General features: G+C 40.9%; 1 protein-coding gene across 3 annotated transcripts in view; it reads right to left on the bottom strand.

Moving 5' to 3' along the window:
• Window positions 1–18,621, bottom strand: part of ANO4 (anoctamin 4) — a 313,523-nt gene that overhangs the window by 46,179 nt on the left and 248,723 nt on the right. For all 3 annotated transcript variants that reach the window (XM_031940726.1, XM_031940727.1, XM_031940728.1), the window contains 5 exons: window positions 17,595–17,650; window positions 14,241–14,362; window positions 8,739–8,873; window positions 7,262–7,358; window positions 1,155–1,215 (listed from right to left, as the gene is read on the bottom strand). In XM_031940726.1, the coding sequence (XP_031796586.1) occupies window positions 1,155–1,215; window positions 7,262–7,358; window positions 8,739–8,873; window positions 14,241–14,362; window positions 17,595–17,650 (471 nt within the window). The remainder of the gene's footprint in view (window positions 1–1,154; window positions 1,216–7,261; window positions 7,359–8,738; window positions 8,874–14,240; window positions 14,363–17,594; window positions 17,651–18,621) is intronic.

The raw sequence follows: 18,621 nt of genomic DNA on the forward strand, positions 1-18,621 counted from the left end.
AATCTCCAGAGAAGATGAGAATTGGAGCCAAAAGCAAACAAGGGAACAGACTGCCCTTATTCAGGGGTCTTGCGAAGGCTGGCTGCAGAGAACCTGCATTTGGTTATAATCTTTGATTTGCCATCAGCCAAGAAGCAATGATTAAATACCTGCTGTATGCGAGGCACAAGGTGGTAGAATAGAAAAGGAGGTGTGATGGTGTTTGTAAAGAGCTCTTCAAACCTTAAAATGCTAGATAAATGTTATTATTATTATAGCCAAGTTTAAAATGCTTATTTTCTTCTAGAATATTAGCTGAAGCAAATGAAGAGATGCAGAATTTAGTCTTAGACTTAACTTATTTTTTTCTGGTCTTAATTTTACATTGAGAAACAAATAACTCCAATTTAATCAAAACTCTTTTAATATATTCAATGTTGGACTTTAAAAGGCACATATTCATTGAATTTTGGGAGCTAGATGGCACAGAAGATATAATTCTGGGACTGGAATCTGGAAAACCTAAATTCAAATCTGGCCTCTGACACTAGCTGTATGACCGTGGGCAAGTCACTTTACTCAGTCTGCCTCAGTTTCCTTATCTGTAAAATGAGCTAGAAAAGGAAATGCCCAACCACTCCAGTATCTCTGCCAAAAAAAAAAATGGGGTTATGGAGAGTTGGATATGATGGAAGCAACTGAACCACTCACTCAATTATCAGACAACTATTAAATGGCTCCTCTTTATTGTTACTCAGTCATGCCCAACTCTTCATGATCCCATTTTGTGTTTTCTTGGCAAAGATACAAAACTACTTTTCCATTTCCTTCTCTAGTGGCTAAATGTTGAGAGATGCAAAGACAAATAACACGTGATTCCTCCAATGAGATGCAGGGTCCTTGAAGGGACCCTTTTTCTGTTTCTGTGTCCCCAGGGCCAAGTCAGACCAGCCCCTTAAAAATACTCTATAGGATTGCTTGCTGAATTACTTTCTAGGAGTTTACAATCTATATCAAGGAGATTAGGACACACACACACACACACACACACACACACACACACACACAGAAAATTCAATTTAGATTCGGTATCAGGGCCAGATCAGATTAGATCAGGGAGAACTGTATTATGCAGTCTATACTGAAGAAAGTACTTACATCTTCCAGCAACTTACCCCAAACTGCCATGAAAACAGCAAAAAAGACGGTAGCTCCATTGTCAAAAAGATGGGTTACCTGGGGATGACAAGAATCATGAGTTAATACACAGAGTTTTTCTAGTTTTTTTTCTTTTCTGGTTTCTACAAGAACCAAAATGATTGGTAACTCAGTGATTTCTTCAATGGCCAAATTATGAAGGGGGTACTTAAAGTCATGAAGATGGACAAAGAATGGTTGAAATCTTTTGGAGGAATTAGGAGTTACCGGGATATTATATCAGAAGGTTAAGAATCAGATTCACATGTTTCTCTGTAATTGTATTGATTCCCATTTTACAAGTCCCATGCTTTAGGAAGGGCATTAATAAGTGGAAGATAATCAGGACAATGAAAGAACTGAAGAATACTACACATTTATGTTATATAACCTCAACTGGCCTCTCACTGCTTCTAGGCAATCCTATTGTACCTCCCCTCATCAACTCACTTTTCCACTCTACTCCCTACAGTGACTCTTCCAACCCTTTTGTCCTTCCTCAAACCTCACATGACTCTCTTTGCCTCAATCCTCTCAACTGAGAATTTTGTCTATTAAAATTTTTTTAGGTTATACATATAGATTCATTTTTACGTAGTTCTTTATGAATCATGTGGGGGAGAAAAATCAGAACAAAAGGGAAAAATCATGAAAAGGGAAAAAAAACAAGAAAAAAGTGAAAACAATATACTTTGATCTGCATTCAGTCTTCAAAGCTCTCTCTGGATGCAGATGACATTTTCCATCCAAAGTTTATTAGAATTGTCTTGGATCACTGCATTACTGAGAAGAGCTAAGTCTATCACAGTTGGTCATCAATCTTGCTATAACTATGTACAATGTTTTCTTGGTTCTGCTTGTTTCACTCAGCTTTAGTTCATGTAAATTTTTCCAGGGTTTTCTGAAATCAGCCATGCTCATCATGTCTAATATAACAGCTGCCTTATATTTTACAGAAGTTGAGACTATCGAGCTTCCTTTTCCCCCTTTCTCATCTGCCAATCTCTCCTCCTTCACCCCTTCCTCACCCAGTGAGGTAGCCCACTTCTTACCAAGGCTTTGCCTCTACATATTGACCCAACCTCATTCCATGAACAAGACACTTCATCATCTCTCAGTTCCCTCCAGCTGTCCTACATACCTGGAATACTTCCCCCCCCCTCCACTCTCACTACTGATCTCCCTGGCTTCCTTTAAGTCCCAACTAAAATCGGGAAAACCTCCCCCAGCCCCTCTTCATCCTCGTGCCTTCCTTTCGTTAATTATTTCCTATTTATGAAGTATACAACTTGTTTGTACATATTTATCTGCATATTATCTCCTCCATTAGAGAGAGTGCAAGTTTCCTGAAGTCAGGGGCAGTCTTCTCCCTCTTTTTTGTTTGCTCAGCACTTAACATACCATAGCATTTAATTAATTAAATTTATATTTTAAATTAATATTTGATTGATTGGTTGAGGAGGACAAGTTGAAATAACAAGGGATATTCAGCTGATGGATGAAAAAATTGTTTGGGATTGGGGATGGGAGGTAGAGGAGACATGTTAATTGGCTCCAAATATTTGAAGGATCATTTTATGGAAAAGGCCTGGATTGTTCTGCTTGGTGCTAATACACAAAACTTGGAGCAGTGCAAGGTGCTGTGATGAGGTAGATTTAGATTTGATGTCAGGGAAATCTCTATAACAAATGGAACTACCCCAAAGTGGAATGGGCTGCCTTAAGAAGCTAGTCAGTCAATAAATACTTACTAAGCACCTATTACTATGTGCCAGGTGGGCAGCTAAGTGGTGCAAGGGACAGAACATTGGGCTTGGAATCAGGAATGCTCTCCTAAATGAATTCAAATCTGGCACCACATGTTAGCTTAGTTTTCCTCAAGAAGCTTGGGACTCTTGAAGAATATTGTTCCCCCTTTTCATTAATTTCTTATATGTAGACAGTCTAAGGATCATGGAGCTCAAGGAATCTGAGATTTTAAAGGTAACATGAGACAGTGGGAAGGATGCTCAATTTGGAGTCCAAGAACCTAAATTTGAATCTTGGATTACCACTTAGTCTCCTTGGGCCTGTTTCCACATCTGCAGGATGAGTCCTTTGCAGCTGCCAATCTGTGTCCCACTCCAGCAAAACATATTTATGGTTGAAAGGGTCTTCAGGGGAAAGAGAAATTACCCTGGTGCCAAAATCTGGGTTCAAATTTTGACTGGCTTAGTACCTGAGGGATTTAAACCAAGTGGGCACTTAGCTTTTCTAGGCTTTAATTTCCTAATATTTAAAATGAGGGGATTGGATTAGATCACATCTGAGGTATTTTTCCAGCTCAAAACCTGTCATTCTAAAATCACCCCAAAAGTCCTTAACCTGGGGTCTGCAGATACCTCATCCCCCAAAGAGGTCTATAATGGTGAACTTGAATGAGGACAAATTAAACTTATTTTAATAGAACCGGTTTCTTCTTAAATTCTGTTATCTTTATTTTATTAAGTGAATATGTTCATTCATTCACTCACAGCAATAATATTTTGAAATATTCTTTTAATACTAGTGCTTCTCCTCAGTTGATTGTCTCCTAATTGCTCTGTCCATATTTTATTGTCCCTGTTATTTGAAGGCTGTCTCCCGCATTAGACCGGGAGGTTCTTGAGTGCCGGGACTGGGGTTTTGGTTTTGTTTTTTTTGGTATCGTCAGAGCTTAGTACAGTACCTGATACACAGGAGGCTCTGAACATATGCATGATGACTTAAATACGCTCTATGTAAACACATGTGGTTTTGTTTCCCCCAAATCCCCGGCTTCATAGTTTCTTCATATTAAAAAAAGCCATAGCTGTTGCCCAAAGCAGGCTGAGCCGGCTAAGCCATGGAAACCATCATTTTGACCCATATTAATATCGCTGAATAACAGCTATATTTATTCCTTACACATGACAGAGAGACAGCAGGGGATTTCTGCCCCCCTTGGATCACTTCTGCGGCAGCAAGGGCTCGGGGAGGAGCGCGAGATCCCTGCCAAGCCCAGGCTTTCTATCCTGTGTAAATCACGCCGGCACTGATGCCAAGCTGGGATGAATGATGCTTCTTGGCAGAGGAGGGTGGTGATCTTTTTCATGCTCCTATATAAAGCATACATTATCCCCCCGCTGAGAATAAGCCTGCTGCAAAGAAGTTGTTCTCTTCTCTATTAAGGTACAATTGATTTTAGCTTCTGCTTGAAGCAGGTGGCTTGTTTTTCCCTGAACAAAGGGAGAACAGCAGCTCATTGAACACAGGAAGAGAGAAAGGAATAAAACCTGTCTCCTCATCCCCAGTAGAAACTCTTGGAGAGCATACATGGGGCCGCTAGATGAGTGAATGAAAATGCATCCATTAAGCACTTACTGTGTTCCAGGCACTAAGCACCGGAGACACAAATGCAATAAGACAGTCTCCGCTTTCAATAAGAAAAGCCTAATTGTCTATTTTTGGCCAGCCTTCTGCCTCGTTTTGTCGTTCTGGGAACTAATATTTCATCAGATTTCCCACTTTGGAGGGAAACTGCCAGGATGGCAACTCCCTTCCCCGGGGCAGACCGGGAACTCCCTGTAATTTAGTCAGTCTTAGAGGGGTGCTTCAGGGTGCTGAGACTGTGTCACCTGCGGGACTCAGACTTCTGTATAATCAGGATATTCTAGCAGCATCCCTTTTCCTACGTCATCTCATGCAATTCTGACCATAGTCCTGAGAGGTGTTAGAGTCATTCTGTCACCATTTTACAGCTGGGAAGACTGAGGCTGAGGGGGTTAAATGAATCAGGGTCACAGAGCGCGGCTGCACCAGGACCTGTGACGTTATACAGTGGGTGCTCTGGTGGAGCGTTAATGCTTACACAGACATTTACAGAAACCGCGTTGTTTGAGCATCCCAGCAGTCCGGGAAACCGAGCTCTGGTGGGCACAAGTTGCTTCTCCGGGTGGCAGGGGCCGGGTGAAGAGAGGACTCGAGATTTGCTGCCTCTTGTAACTGCTAAGTATCAAAGGCGGGATTAGAACCCCGGACATTGGCCAGGGACGCTGAGTACATTGTGGATAGACCAGTATACCAAAGCTGAGGGCAGCGAGGTGGTACCATAGTGTGCAGAGCACCTGGGCAGGAGGCACAGACACCCACTAGCTGTGTGACCCTGGTCAAGTCACTCAGTGCTATTTGCCTCAGTTTCCACATCTGTAAAATAAGCTGGAAAAGGAGACAGTGAACCATTCCAACACCAAGAAAAACCAAGAAAACCTCACAAAGGGTCCCAAAGCCCGGCTCACAACGACATACAGGCTGACCGGCAGACAACCAATTACTGATTTCAATGAGACACTGTCTTCAATGGAACCACTCCAGTCTTTTCAGTGACTACCCTTAGGATCATAGGGACCTCAGAGATCATGTCATCCAGGGTCTTCATTTTACACAGAGGGAAACTGAGCCACGGGGAGGGGCAGTGGCTGCAAAAGAAAGGGTCACGGAGACCTGGGAGGGACCTCGGGCATAATCGCCTCTAAGCTGGTTATTTCCAGGTAAGGAGATGGAGGTGCAACAAGGAAACTCACCCAACGATCACATAAGTAATAGCTTCTGAGGCAGGTTGTGAGCCCAGATCCCAAACTCCTGAGGCAGGGCGCTTTCTGTCTCACCCTCCTGCAGTTTCCTTCTACCCATCCTTATAACAGCTCCCCCCCTTTCATTTTACTAAGCCCACATTCAAACACATTCTAGTCCCCACCTTGGGGTGCATTCAGACACAAAATCATCAGAGTTCTTTGGAAAAAACCAGGAGTTTATGCTGTTATTTCCAATATATTTTTCTCTTAGAAAACACCACTCGAGTCTCAGCAGAGACTTTTTTTTTAATGTAAAAGCAGCGGCAGAAGGGACTGATCCAAGATTTCTGAGCAAGAGCAGATTTGGAACCAATTACTTACGGCTCAGAATCTGCCTTTTAAACTCAGTTATGTTTGGAAAGAACTTTCCATCTTCATTCAACTTAAGTTTTCCTGACTCCCACTGGGATGCTGCTCCCCTTCATCTGCTCTCTCCTCGGTGGAACAGAGTTCTCTCAATCTATTTCACCTCTCTGCATGCTTGCTAAAGATAGCACGCTTTCTTTTATTCCTTTCAGACTCCAAGAGCTCAAACTTAGTCTAAAAGGCAGCAAGGTAGCACAGCAGATGGTGAGATAGAACCAGACTCAAGAGGACTCGAGTTCAAATGTTGCCTGAGAAACCTCATAGCTGTGGTAGCCTGGGGAAGTATGTTAACCTTCTTAAATTTTATCTTATCCTTGGTTTTCTCATCTGTAAAATGGGGATAGTAGTGCTGTTATGAGGATCACATGAGATTGTATAGCTACATATATGTATGCAGTTGTAACTATATATTTATTACATGTAACATATAGCTATTATATGATTTATTTGTATTATATATGATAGATACGCACAAAAATATATATTATATATAATATACATATACATATATGATACATTAGGCCTCATTTTTCACCTGTCAAATGTGAGGTGGGTTTTGAGAATTCTTCTTATTCTAAATCTATGATTTTATGAATGTTCCCTCCCTTTTCTTCTTCCTCTTCCTCCCTTCTTCTCTCTCTCTTCCCCCTTTCTGTCTTTTCCCTCTTTCCTTCTTCTCTCTTTTCTTTCTCCTTCCTCCTCTCTCTCTTTCCCTGTCTCTTCCCTCTCTTTATTTCTTCACTCTTTTCTTTTTTCTCTCTCTCCCCTCTCTTTTCCCCTTTCTGTCTCTCCCCTATCTTTCTTCTCTTTTCTTCCTCCCCTTTCTTTCTCTCTTTCCTTCCTTCCTTCGTTCATTTTCTCTCCCTTCCTTTTTTTCCTCTCCCTTTCTCCCTCTTTCTCTTCTTCCCTCCCTCCCTATCTGTCTCTCTCCCCACCTTCCCTTTCCTCCCCGTCCCATCTGTGTCTTTCTGTCTTAGGTGAGAGGACAAATAGAAGAAAACACATAGAGCCACTAAGGCCCCCGCTTTTGATCAAGGAGAAAGTATAGCTAAGCCATAGAGAAAAGGTAACCTAGGGAGAACATTTACCTTGGCATAAACACAGCTGTCTGACAGCCTCATGAAAGGACAATATTTATCGCACACAGGACACATGATGATATCGGTAGCTTGGCAGACTTCTTTACTGGAAAAGAGAACAGACATGGGCTGCTATTTCTCCACACAAGTGTAATTCTTCTCCAACTTTCTTCCCCAGGAGATTCAATTGATAAACGCTATCTGGCTGATTACATTTCTGTTTTCCCAAGCTCGACAACCTTTTTTGCTGATGATGCTAAAAATCGTTGACGCCTGCACATTTTAATAATGTGATAAACCATCTTATTTATGATTGTGTCGCCTCAGTTTTACATATTAATAAGATAACATCAGAAAACTACATTAACTGACATACTTATAGTTATTCACAAAATTAGCCACATTTATCCAAATTTGATCATAAAAATTCTGTTGGGCTGAAAGAAATCAGTGTCTCTCTCTCTGTTTCTCTCCCTCTCCCTCCCTGCCTCCCCTCAATCCTTCTCCCCCATTTTCTCTCTCTTCCCCATTCTCTCTCTCCCCCATTTTCTCTTTCTCCCCCGTTCTCTCTCCCTCCTTCTCCTCCCTGATCTTTCTCCCTGTCTGTCTCTGTGTCTTGTCTCCCTCCCTCCCTTCTTCTCTCTCTCTCTCCTTTCTCTCTCCTTCTCTTCCTCCCTCTTCCCCTCCTTTCCTTCTTCCTTTCTTCTCCTTTTCTGTCTGCATCTGACTAGCAATAGGATCCATTTTCAATCAATGATGACTGATGTAGAACAAAAGACTGTGGATTTTGGCAAAAAAAAGTGCTAAACCTTCAGCAAGTATTTTTTAAGCACATGCTGTATGTGCTCAATGTGTCCTGCTAGTCCTCTAGGATGCAAAAAAAAAGGAAAATTAGTCCTGCCTTTATGGAGCTTACAAATGGGCAATGTAAAAATAAATAATAATAATAATAATAATATGATGATGATGATCATTTACATAATGTTAAGGTTTGCTAAGCATTTTACAAAAACTATATTATTTTTATTATGAAAGGATTTAATTGTTACCTTGTAGAAAAGTCAAACCTACCTATTTTAAATACATTGGGTAATTATTTTGTAAATTGTTAATGCTACAAATGTTTCCAAGATCTGCTGTTTTACATGGAAGTCAATTTCCTTCATGAATATTGGTTATAATTTTTTTTTTTGTTATAGAGTCAGTAGTCTTGGATGCCTATGGTCTACCTGGAGATAAATGTCTCTGGTTTTGGCTAGTCTAGTTTTGAAGGGACAGATGTCTTCCATCACTGGGTTCCTGCTTAAAGACTTTCTAGAGGGCAGGACTAGAGCTGGAACTAGAGCTCTGGGGAGAAGGACTTTGCGTTTAACACAGCAGCATCTCCAGATCACTGTGGGGCAGTAGAGGGAGAAAGCCACAAATACTTGACCTCTAAATGCAAAAGAGAAAGGCTGATGGGCTGCTCCCAGCCGCCCCTTCTTACCTGACTTGGCAGTGGTCCAGAGTGGTAACTCCATACAAAAAGACAAAGAGTCCAATGAAGGCAGCTGGGAAGAGCATTCCTGTGTACCAGCCCAACCAGGCGAAGTACAGACCGATCTTCTCGCCAAAATACCGCCTGTGTAAAACACAACCTGCAACGTCAGACTTGGGGGTCAAATTTCTGCAGAATTGTATAAAAACGCAGAACTGTGGGATTCTGCAGAGCTAGGAGGTACTGCAGAGGTCATCTAGGATAACCCCCTCATTTTACAGATGAGGAAACTGAGGCTGAGAGTAGGAAAGGGACTTGGCAAGATCCCAAAGGCATTAAGTGGAATACTATGTGAACCAGTGCTCATGCTTCTGAGGCAGCTTACTGAGTGCTACGTGCATCACTAGTTTAGACTTTCAGTGTGAATGTCATCTTAGAGAGGCTTGGGAAGGACCTGCATTTCAACTCTACCTGGGACAAGTGTGAGTTGTGTGGCCTGGGACAAATCACAAAGTCTGGCTGAACCTGCTTACTCACCTGTAAGGCAGGGACAGGCTATGGAGAAAGATTGATTTTCCTCTCTATGAAATGGGTTAAATAATTATCTTTAGTTCTAGCATTGGGGGATTAGGAACTATTTAAATAATTGCTATAAAGTGGTTTGCAAATTTTCTAGCAGTTATTTAAATGTCACCTATGTCTCTGACATATAACTTAATCTCTCTCTCTATATATGTATGTGTGTGTGTGTGTGTGTGTTATATTATATATCTATATCTATGGGGATCTTGTGCCTCGTGTCTCAGTAAAAAAATTTGATACTTCTAAAAATTTTGTCTAGGCTTCTAATTTAATTGGACTAAAGGCATTCTGTAAAGAAACTACCGATGGAGATAAGGCCCACTGGGAATTTCTATTCTTAGAAAGCTGCTTGGAACATTGAAAAGTTGTGACTTTCCCAGAAGTACCATGGGGAGACTCGGTCTTCCTGATTGCCCTTCTCTCCAGCAGAGCCTAGTTCTATATCTCATATGCTACTCTTCTTACCTGTAACTCCTTTTAAAAAATCCATTTTGTTTTATTTTTGGCTCCAAATTCTCTCACTGCCTCTTCTTTCCCCCTGCTCTGCTCACTGAGATTTGATTCGTGTCTGAAGGCAGAGTCAAAGCATTGGATGGTTGGTGCCAACTCCATGACAATCACTGATGATCCAGCACTTCATCCCCAATATTCAGGACCATCTATTTTTGAGATTTTCTACTTTAAAAGTATTTCTGTTTATGATGACCAGTCATTTAACGGCTCCTAATAATTCATATTTTTAATGTTTTGCTGTCTGCATGTTGCAATATGAGGGAAATTTGATGCGGAAAATATGAGGAAATATGAGGAAAAATACACTGGTATGTCTTTTCCTATTCAACTTCATAGGCTTACTGGTTTAGAATTAAAAGGGACCTTTGAGGTCATGGAGTCTAACTCCCTCATTTTATAGAGAAGGCAAGTCATAGAAACAGAGATCAGGTGAATTGCTCAGGATCACAAAGCCAGTTAAGCGTCTGAGGCAGGATTGGAATCCGGCTCTTGTAGTCCCCCTCCACTCCTCTATCATGATCCATGTTATTGGCTCATTTTTCTTCCTCTCTGCCAAGGAAGATGGCAGATCACTCTTCTCTGTAAGAACTTTCACAACGTAGTCTATCTACTTCAGTCCCCGGTGGAATCGACTGATTTTCTTAGTCTTTAAATTTTTTTGTACTGATTTTATGCTTCATCTTAGGACAATAGATGAAGAGCTAGAGAGAGCCTGATGGTTAGCGTGGTCCAACTTATCCATACCCTTGATGCACACCCCAACATGTGGTCATTCACCCTCTGCTTAAAGAACTCAGAAACTCATTGCCTTCCATGACAACCCCTTCCACCTTTGGCAAGGTCTAATTTTTATAAGTGTAAGTCAGCCTGAGGTAGTGGATCAAAAGCTGGCCCATAAGAGTTAGGAAGAACTGGAATCTACTACCTGTGGGATCCTGGGAAATTCACTGATTGCAGGTGTACTAGGGCATTATTTCGGGCCCTCTCTGCCCCACCCAGCTTCTTACCTGCACAATAGTTATGAGTTAAGTATCTTAGTTCTGCTCCTATATTTGGCAATCCAGAAAATATCCTGAGCACCAAGGTCTGGGTGACCCTGCTACTTGATGAAACTAGCATCATGTTGGCTCTTGTCTAAAACTCTCGAACTTTGTACCCCAAAAGGGCTCAGGGTCTTTGAATAGAATGTGAATACTACAGTACCACTGAATATCTAAAGCCATGCCCTGGGTGCTGCCTGAACACTGACTATTTCCCATGGGCATCTATTCTTCTCCTCCTGTGAACAGCAGTAAAATTTTGTCAGATGCTCTCCCAGTGCGGTGGTGCTGTTCTCCATCAAAACTATTCCCTTCCATGCTATACCATGATTATTTAACCTCTCAATGCCTCAGGTGACTCTTAAAAGCAATTTTTTAATTTAATTTTTTCATGTTTTAATATTTTTATTTTCTGTATTACATATAATGCAATGTTTTACATTTGTTTTTAAGATTTTGGGTTCTAGATTCTCTCCCTTCTTCCCACTATTGAAAAGACACATATGAAAGTCTTCCATAAAAGTCATGAAGCAAAAGAAAACAAAGATCTCTGTCCTTCCTACCCCTATATCTCCCAAAAAACCTCAACTCAGGTGATTATTAAATATTCAAAGCTATCAAAAAATGGAGGGGCTGATCTTCATTGATAGAAGAACTTTCCTCGTCTGGAAGTTCTTTATTATAACATATCTGGGTCTAGCCCAAATAACACACGTTACAATACTGCAAATGTGTATTCAGTACCACATCTAGTCCAACAAGTCTCTTTTATAGAAGAGAAATTTAAGTTTCCAACAAGCGATCAGAGATCAGAAGCTGTCTTCACTTCACAGGCCCAAGGAGCTTAAATGATGCTCCAAGAACTCTTTCTGTGAGGAGAGATAGAACCAATTAAAAAACACAACAGCACTCTGTTTATCCATTTCTTATTCCATATTAAAAATCACACCTGTGAAAGTAAGTGCTTTCTTCTGGAGAATTTGTAATTCTCTTTGTGAAAGTGCTATTTCCAAACCCAAAGTTAAAAGATTTTTTTTTAAACAGGATTTTCCAGTGACCTTCTTTTTCTCTTTGACTATATAATTGCTGCTCAAAGGATCATAGCTTTAGGTCTAGAAAAGACCTTAGAGACCATTGAGTTCAACTCTCTCTTCTTAGATGAGGAAACAGACCGAGAAAGGTTAAGCTGATTGCCTCAAATAGGAAGCAAGGGCTGACTCTGAGGTCTCTTTTATTTCCAGATTCTGTAAATCAGATTGTAGTTGTATTGAAAGCTAGGACCATTTTCTTAATTTCTTCCTCATATATCACTGTTGTGCACACACTTAATTCATACTTATTCATGTACTTCAAAACTCCAAATTGAAATCACAATCATGGACCCATCTTTTTTTGCTTATGGAAGTTTTTTCTAACATCAATGTAATGGGCAAAGGCTGGGGAGGATTTGATTGCCTTTGCTCTCTTAAACCCTATTTTATAATGCCCATGTTGAGTTGAGTTGAAACTCCATGGCTTTCTCTGATGCAAAGGAGATTGAGTTAAGGGGGGGAATTTCATTTTAGCAAACATTTCCCATCCATACAGATCATCAGACCCACTTTTCACTTGCACAAAGAAGAGACTTAGAATACATCAATCTCTTTTGATCGCCATGAGTGAACAGTTTCAATGGTAACAAGCACACAGGTACCATCAATGACTCTCCAAGGAAATGAAAATGCAAATTGGGCAGCATGAAATTTTTTCCCTCACCCGGCTCACTTTTACTCCCACAATAAACACAGCACTAATCCAGAATATTTAAGAAACAATCCATGACTCTTCCCAAAAGAAATCCTGAAAACTGGGCTAGTTGGTACTTAAGGCTGGTAATTAGTTTCTGGATAATAACAGAAAATGTGTTTGTAGTTTTAGCGGAATGGGGAACTCGTAGGAAAGAAAACTAACAACTCAAGGTAGCCCCTATTTTGTGATCTATAGTTTTAGGGTATTACAAGTGTCTTGCCCAGATTCTTAAGAATCTAATTTTGCTTATATGCAGACCAAGGCAGCCTTAAAATTGAACTGACAGCCTTCTTTGAATGACCACTTTCCATGGATTTCCAAAGCCTGTGCACAGTAGTATTCAGTATTCTGAAAGGCGTGGTGGTGTGAAAATACTATCCATGCAACCATGAACAAATCAGTTAATTTCTCAGTGCTCTCAGAAGACTTTCTAAGATCTTTATCACTGAATGGAGTTTCCACCCTAGAATCTCCTTTTATCAGTGAAATCACAGGTTTGGACAAAACATACACAAGAAGTACAATTATTCCTCTGTGGATAATGTAGGTAAGATGAAAGGATTACTATTATATCAGGTCCTTCTAGGATCCTTCTTTGTATGGCACTCTCTTGTCAAGTAAGGAACTCATGTTGAAACTATGAACTTGGAAACCCTGATCCCTTTCCCCCAATGGAGAATAATATGAGATTCAACCTGGTGTACATATTTCGGTGCTATGGGACAGTATAAGTTCTTCTCAGAGCCTTTCTTTAACAAACAAACACTGTCCTCCTCTGTAATGGGTCAGAACTCTGGAGAAATATACTTGAAGCAAGGATTCTTACAACAAGGTGTTAACTCAGTGGAATTGATAAGAAAATGGCTTTCTAGTTTAGTACGGTGATTAATAGTTCTCTAGTTCAGTATGATTGAATTAATCTTACAACAAATAAGGGTTCCCTAGTGATATGATTGGCTTATACTCAGTAGGAGGAATTGATTTAATTGTAATAGAGTATATAAGCGGGGGACAAACTCAGCCTCAAGAGAGAAGACTTGACCAGCCTCATGGTGGCTCCCCTGCCTTCATCACTTCTCCACTAAGACCAAGGACTTGGACTGGTCCCAAGATCCTCCAAAGAGCTAGCTTGGATGGTACATATTGGCACCCTGGTAGGGGGGCTCTAGAAAGCAGGACATTACATTGAGATGTGCAGACTGCTCACTGGCTGACTGGCTGAGACTGCTGAAGCAGACTGAGAGACTGAAGGAGACAATAAAGACTTTGGACTTTATCTCTGACTATTCTTGGGGTGATTATTATGCTGAAACCAAGGCTGGTCCCAAGACCTCCAGAAACCGGACATTACACTCCTCACAAGAAGAGCTCCTTTAGTAGGAAGGCAGACAATGGGAAAAGAAGCATTCCTTCTCCCATGATGAATCATGTCTCCTCAGATGAGGGCAGTTGGATCAATGCAACATCTGGGGATTTCTGCTCCCTTTTTTCTCCTTATAAGGATGGTTACTTGTACCTGCTGTTGCTCTCTTACTATCTGGTCTTGGACTATGGATACATTTTTGGTCCCAAGCAGGTCAGAACTCACCGTATGAGATCCAAGGGCTGGTATTTATACCAGACACCCCAGGAGGCCCAGCATTCATACAGCAGGTGCCTGTGGTTTTCCGCTCCATGAGTTTTAATGGAATTTTTACTTCTGTAACTTCCCTAGGATTGGAAAAAAAGAAAGACTGTCAATGCTATTACTGACTTAAGCAATATCACCTAGTGACATTGCTCTCTGACATCAGGTTAGAAATAGAAGAGCTACATGAGCATAACTTCAAAAAACTAATTTCATCCAACATACGTGTGTTATGTAGTGACTATGTGCTGAGATTGGGGATATAAAGACAAAACCCAAAGCATTCCCTGCCTTCAAGGAGCTTACATTCTACTGAGGGCCAATGGCATATACTCAGATAAATGCCAAATGTGGGAATATAAAGAAGAGTGCTTACTCCCCAACCAAGAGTGTTGTTTACAACACTCAATCATTAAACTACTTGTCGAGGATCAGACAGCCAGGATACATTAGAGACAGTATTAGAACTCAAGTCGTTCTGACTCCCATATTTTCTATTATATACTTTTATATGAAATATCTACTAGTTTAAAAGACATAATTTGAAGAGGTATAAAGTAACAGAACAGTCCTGTCTCAATTATTTTGTTTTACTCTGAAAATACCTTCTCTGTAAGTGCAGGACTTATTTTAGCAATATTTCTGTAGTAGATGTGAATAAAATATTTTCTTCAATATTCCATTTGACTTCCATACTCTTCAAGAGCAAGTCACATTTTATATAGCTTCTGTAGGAGAGGCTTTTGGAAATGGGAATTATTTTTCTTTTGCATGGAAAAAGCTGATAAGTCAGTTGTTGCACAGACATAATATATACATCATAATAATGTAACAAAAGATCATTTCTACCCTAGTCCGGGATTAAAACTGGACTGTGCCATGTTATTTAAAGCTAGCTTAAAATGCCAGTACAGATTTTGGGACACTGTATTTGAAGTAGGCAACATGGTGTTCTTAGAATTAGCAAGACCTAGAGTTAGGTCCTCCCCCTGACAAATATTGGCAAGTCCTTTAAACTTCTTGTCTCCCAGACTCTGTAATATTACAGGTTACAGATGATTTGCTAATCTGTATTTGGGAGAGGAAGTTCCTCACCTAGAATTCTTGATATTTAAGAATTAAGTTTTTTTTTAGTCTTACCAGCAAAAGTCTTGCAATAAACCAAAGATTCTGATTTCTATAAGCCATGCATAAAAACTAGACTTAGTATTTTATGATCATATTATGTGTGTATAAAAAAAGTGTTTTGGAGCTATTAGACCCATGGTTTTATTGGTGTAGCGGTGTTCATGATGGAGAACTTACATTATCAAATATCGACCAGTACCTTCTCCACCACATAGAATCTTAGGGAGTTTTCAGGTTATTTCAGGTCTAGGGTCAGGCGACGAGAGTAAGTGAAAGTGGAACTTGAATACTGACTCCAAAGCCTGCTTTCCATCCACCATACTGGGTTGTCTTTACAGGTATTTTGATGGTGGGGGACTGGACAATGACAAGTCAGGGGAAGCTGGAGAATCAGCTTCTGGAAGGTCAAAATGGGATGGGGCGGGGGAGGCAGCTCTCTGTGTGCAGACAGTCGGATTGTTCCACTGACTGCGGTGAAGAAAGGACCTTGTGGCTGGTTACTGGGTCAGAACTGAGAGTTCACTCAGTGGCCAACTACTTCCTTTTTCCCCTGGAGGGGATGGAGACAAGGACTGCTGTGGGCCTTCAGGTGGGGAGAGTAGCCCAATGGCCTACTTTCTTTACTCCAGGCCCATAGATCGTTGTGAAAACACAAAGGCTGAGCCACTGACAAAGACTTAAGCTAGATCCACATTAACCTTCAGCAAGGCAGTAGCTCTGATTCACTGAGAAACCAATGTGGTCCAGGCAAAAGCTTTACAGAAAGTCCTTGAAGTTTGAATCCACTCGCCCTAGTGACCAGGGCACAGTACAGTATGGAGTGTACTCGGCTCCATCCCATTTGGGAGGGAAGGCTTTGTGTTGTCCACTGGTGCTGTTTCGTCACAGCAAATGCATCTTTCTAAAAGTTATTTTCTTTAAAGTGTTCATCACTGGGTCAATTAATGATTTTGGAGATGCTAACTGTAACCAGCAAATTATATTGGGAAGAACATATCAAAATGGTGACTCAAGCAGGGACCTTTAGAGAAAATCCCACTTTATCTCGAGGAAAACCTCTTTGAATCTTGTGTGCAATTTGTAGCTGAGGATCCAAGTCATTAGTCTGAGTGGGAATTGGGATAAAAATCCAGGGCTTCTTTGGGCTACACATATTTGATACATATCACTTGTATAATACTTTTACCTTAGAAAACAATGTTGAGTTGATTTGTTTTTTACTCATAAATAATGTGATAATGTGGTACTTTTTCAGAGTAAGTGCTCATCAGACACTTGATGGAATGAGATAAATTAATACATTAACAGACCATGGAATCATCAGTACAGATAACAAAGGGAGGAAATGAACAATGTCTATTTGAAAACGTGTCAATTCCTCACAAAAAAGAGAGGCAGCTTGATTTAATGCACGAACAACTGGCTTCAGAGTCAGGAAGACTGGGGAGCAATTTCACCCTCTACATGTTTTGGCTGTGGTGACCCTGGGCAAGTGGATTAAGCTCTAAGTGTTCTGGGCAATATTTTGCACCAGAGGGTGCCAACCTGCATTGGTGGAAGTAATTTCCTTATCTGGGAGTTCCCCATATCAATGGCATCCCTGGTTTAGTCCTTACTTCCCCCAATTCTGAAAATCCATGATTACATTGTGATGAGGATGTTTAGCATTTATATAGCACACTTTACAAACATCTCCTTTGATCCCTGCAACAACTCTGGGAGTTATTTTAACCTCCAGTTTACCAAGGCACAGGGAGGTTAAATGACTTGCCCAGGTTCATACAGCTAGCAGGTATCTGAAGCCAGATTTATACTCGTCTTTCTGACTCTGGGTCCAGAACTCTATTTGAGCCAAGTACTTCTAGGTGACATGAGTTACAATTGCCGCCATGTTTTAAAAGATGGCTTCATAAACTAGTGGAGGGGTGGTGGTAATGGGATGCTTGGTGTTCAAGGTTCTGGAGAGAAGCCTTTTTACGTTTAGCAAGGCTGATCCACACAGCCCATGATGGTTCTCCCTCCCCAGTCACATCCCTCTGAACCAGGTGGCTCCTGCCAGATGTGTGCTCTACTGGAAGAGCTTTGGAGAAGCTACAGTCCCTTCTAGGAGCCAGAATAGGATTGGATTAGAGGGAATTTTTAGCAATCAGGCTATAAGAACAAGCTGGGAATGGAAGGGGACGATACCTCGTGAAGTGGAAATGCAGCTTCATAGGAGCCATTAGTAAGCAATCGATTCAGACCTGGAAAACAGAAATCCATCTTAAAATAAAACGTGAATCTTTGGGAACTATATATATAAAGGTGGAAAAAACCCCCCGATTTTACAGGTGAGGAAGTGTAGGAGGGAAACTTGGTGAGTGTAAGAAATGTGTAGGATTAAGTCACAAAAAGGGCAAGTAGAAGCGGCAGGACTTGGAGGATCACAGCTGGGGAGCAGGAAGGAAGCTGGGAGGTCACTTAGTCCAACTCTCTCATCTTGGAGAGGAGCAAACAAGCAATAGCAGAGAAGATTCTCGTCCAAGGTCCCGCAGAGAAGATTATATTTAAATGCTGGTCTCCTGATTTTAGAGCTATTTCTCCTTCCATCACATTAACTACCAGGCTCAGGTTCTTTGGGACAGGAAATCCTTCCATTGTTGTATTTTAGTTCCTATCTGTCAGCACCAGGAGTAGTGCCTGTAACTTACAAATTTAGCCTCTAACTCTTCAGTCATTATGAGATTTTTGAAGTGCTGACCTTTTTGCAGTAAGTTTCTTCTCAGTTCCTAAGTAGGACAACCCCCTTCTTCCCCCTCCTCCTCACCACCCCATAACACCTATTGGGTATGTTCCTTAATTAACCTCTTTGTGCCTTGAGCATCTAAGACCATACATTGCAAAGAAAGTGATGATCTGTACCAGTGGAGTGCTTCCTCATCTGGGAGTTCCCTGTATGAATGAAGTCAGTGACAAAGATTCTATTCTTCTTTTAAGTAGGGTATCCATGAACACTTCCCTCCTTCAGACAGATATCAGTGGTTTACTTCCTAATGGAAGCCTTCCAAAGCTCTTTTAATGTGTTTAGTGCTCTCATCCCATAGCTAACCTTGTCTGAGCTATGAAAAACACTTGGGGAAGGGGTAATTTGTAAACAGACAAGGATCACAGCATTAAAGACTAGAGGCTTATGGCATATGGAGATGGAAGAAACCTTAGAGAGTTGGAATTGTTA

The sequence above is a fragment of the Sarcophilus harrisii genome, chromosome 5 (genome assembly GCF_902635505.1).
Source record: "Sarcophilus harrisii chromosome 5, mSarHar1.11, whole genome shotgun sequence".
NCBI classification, from domain to species: Eukaryota; Metazoa; Chordata; class Mammalia; order Dasyuromorphia; family Dasyuridae; genus Sarcophilus; species Sarcophilus harrisii.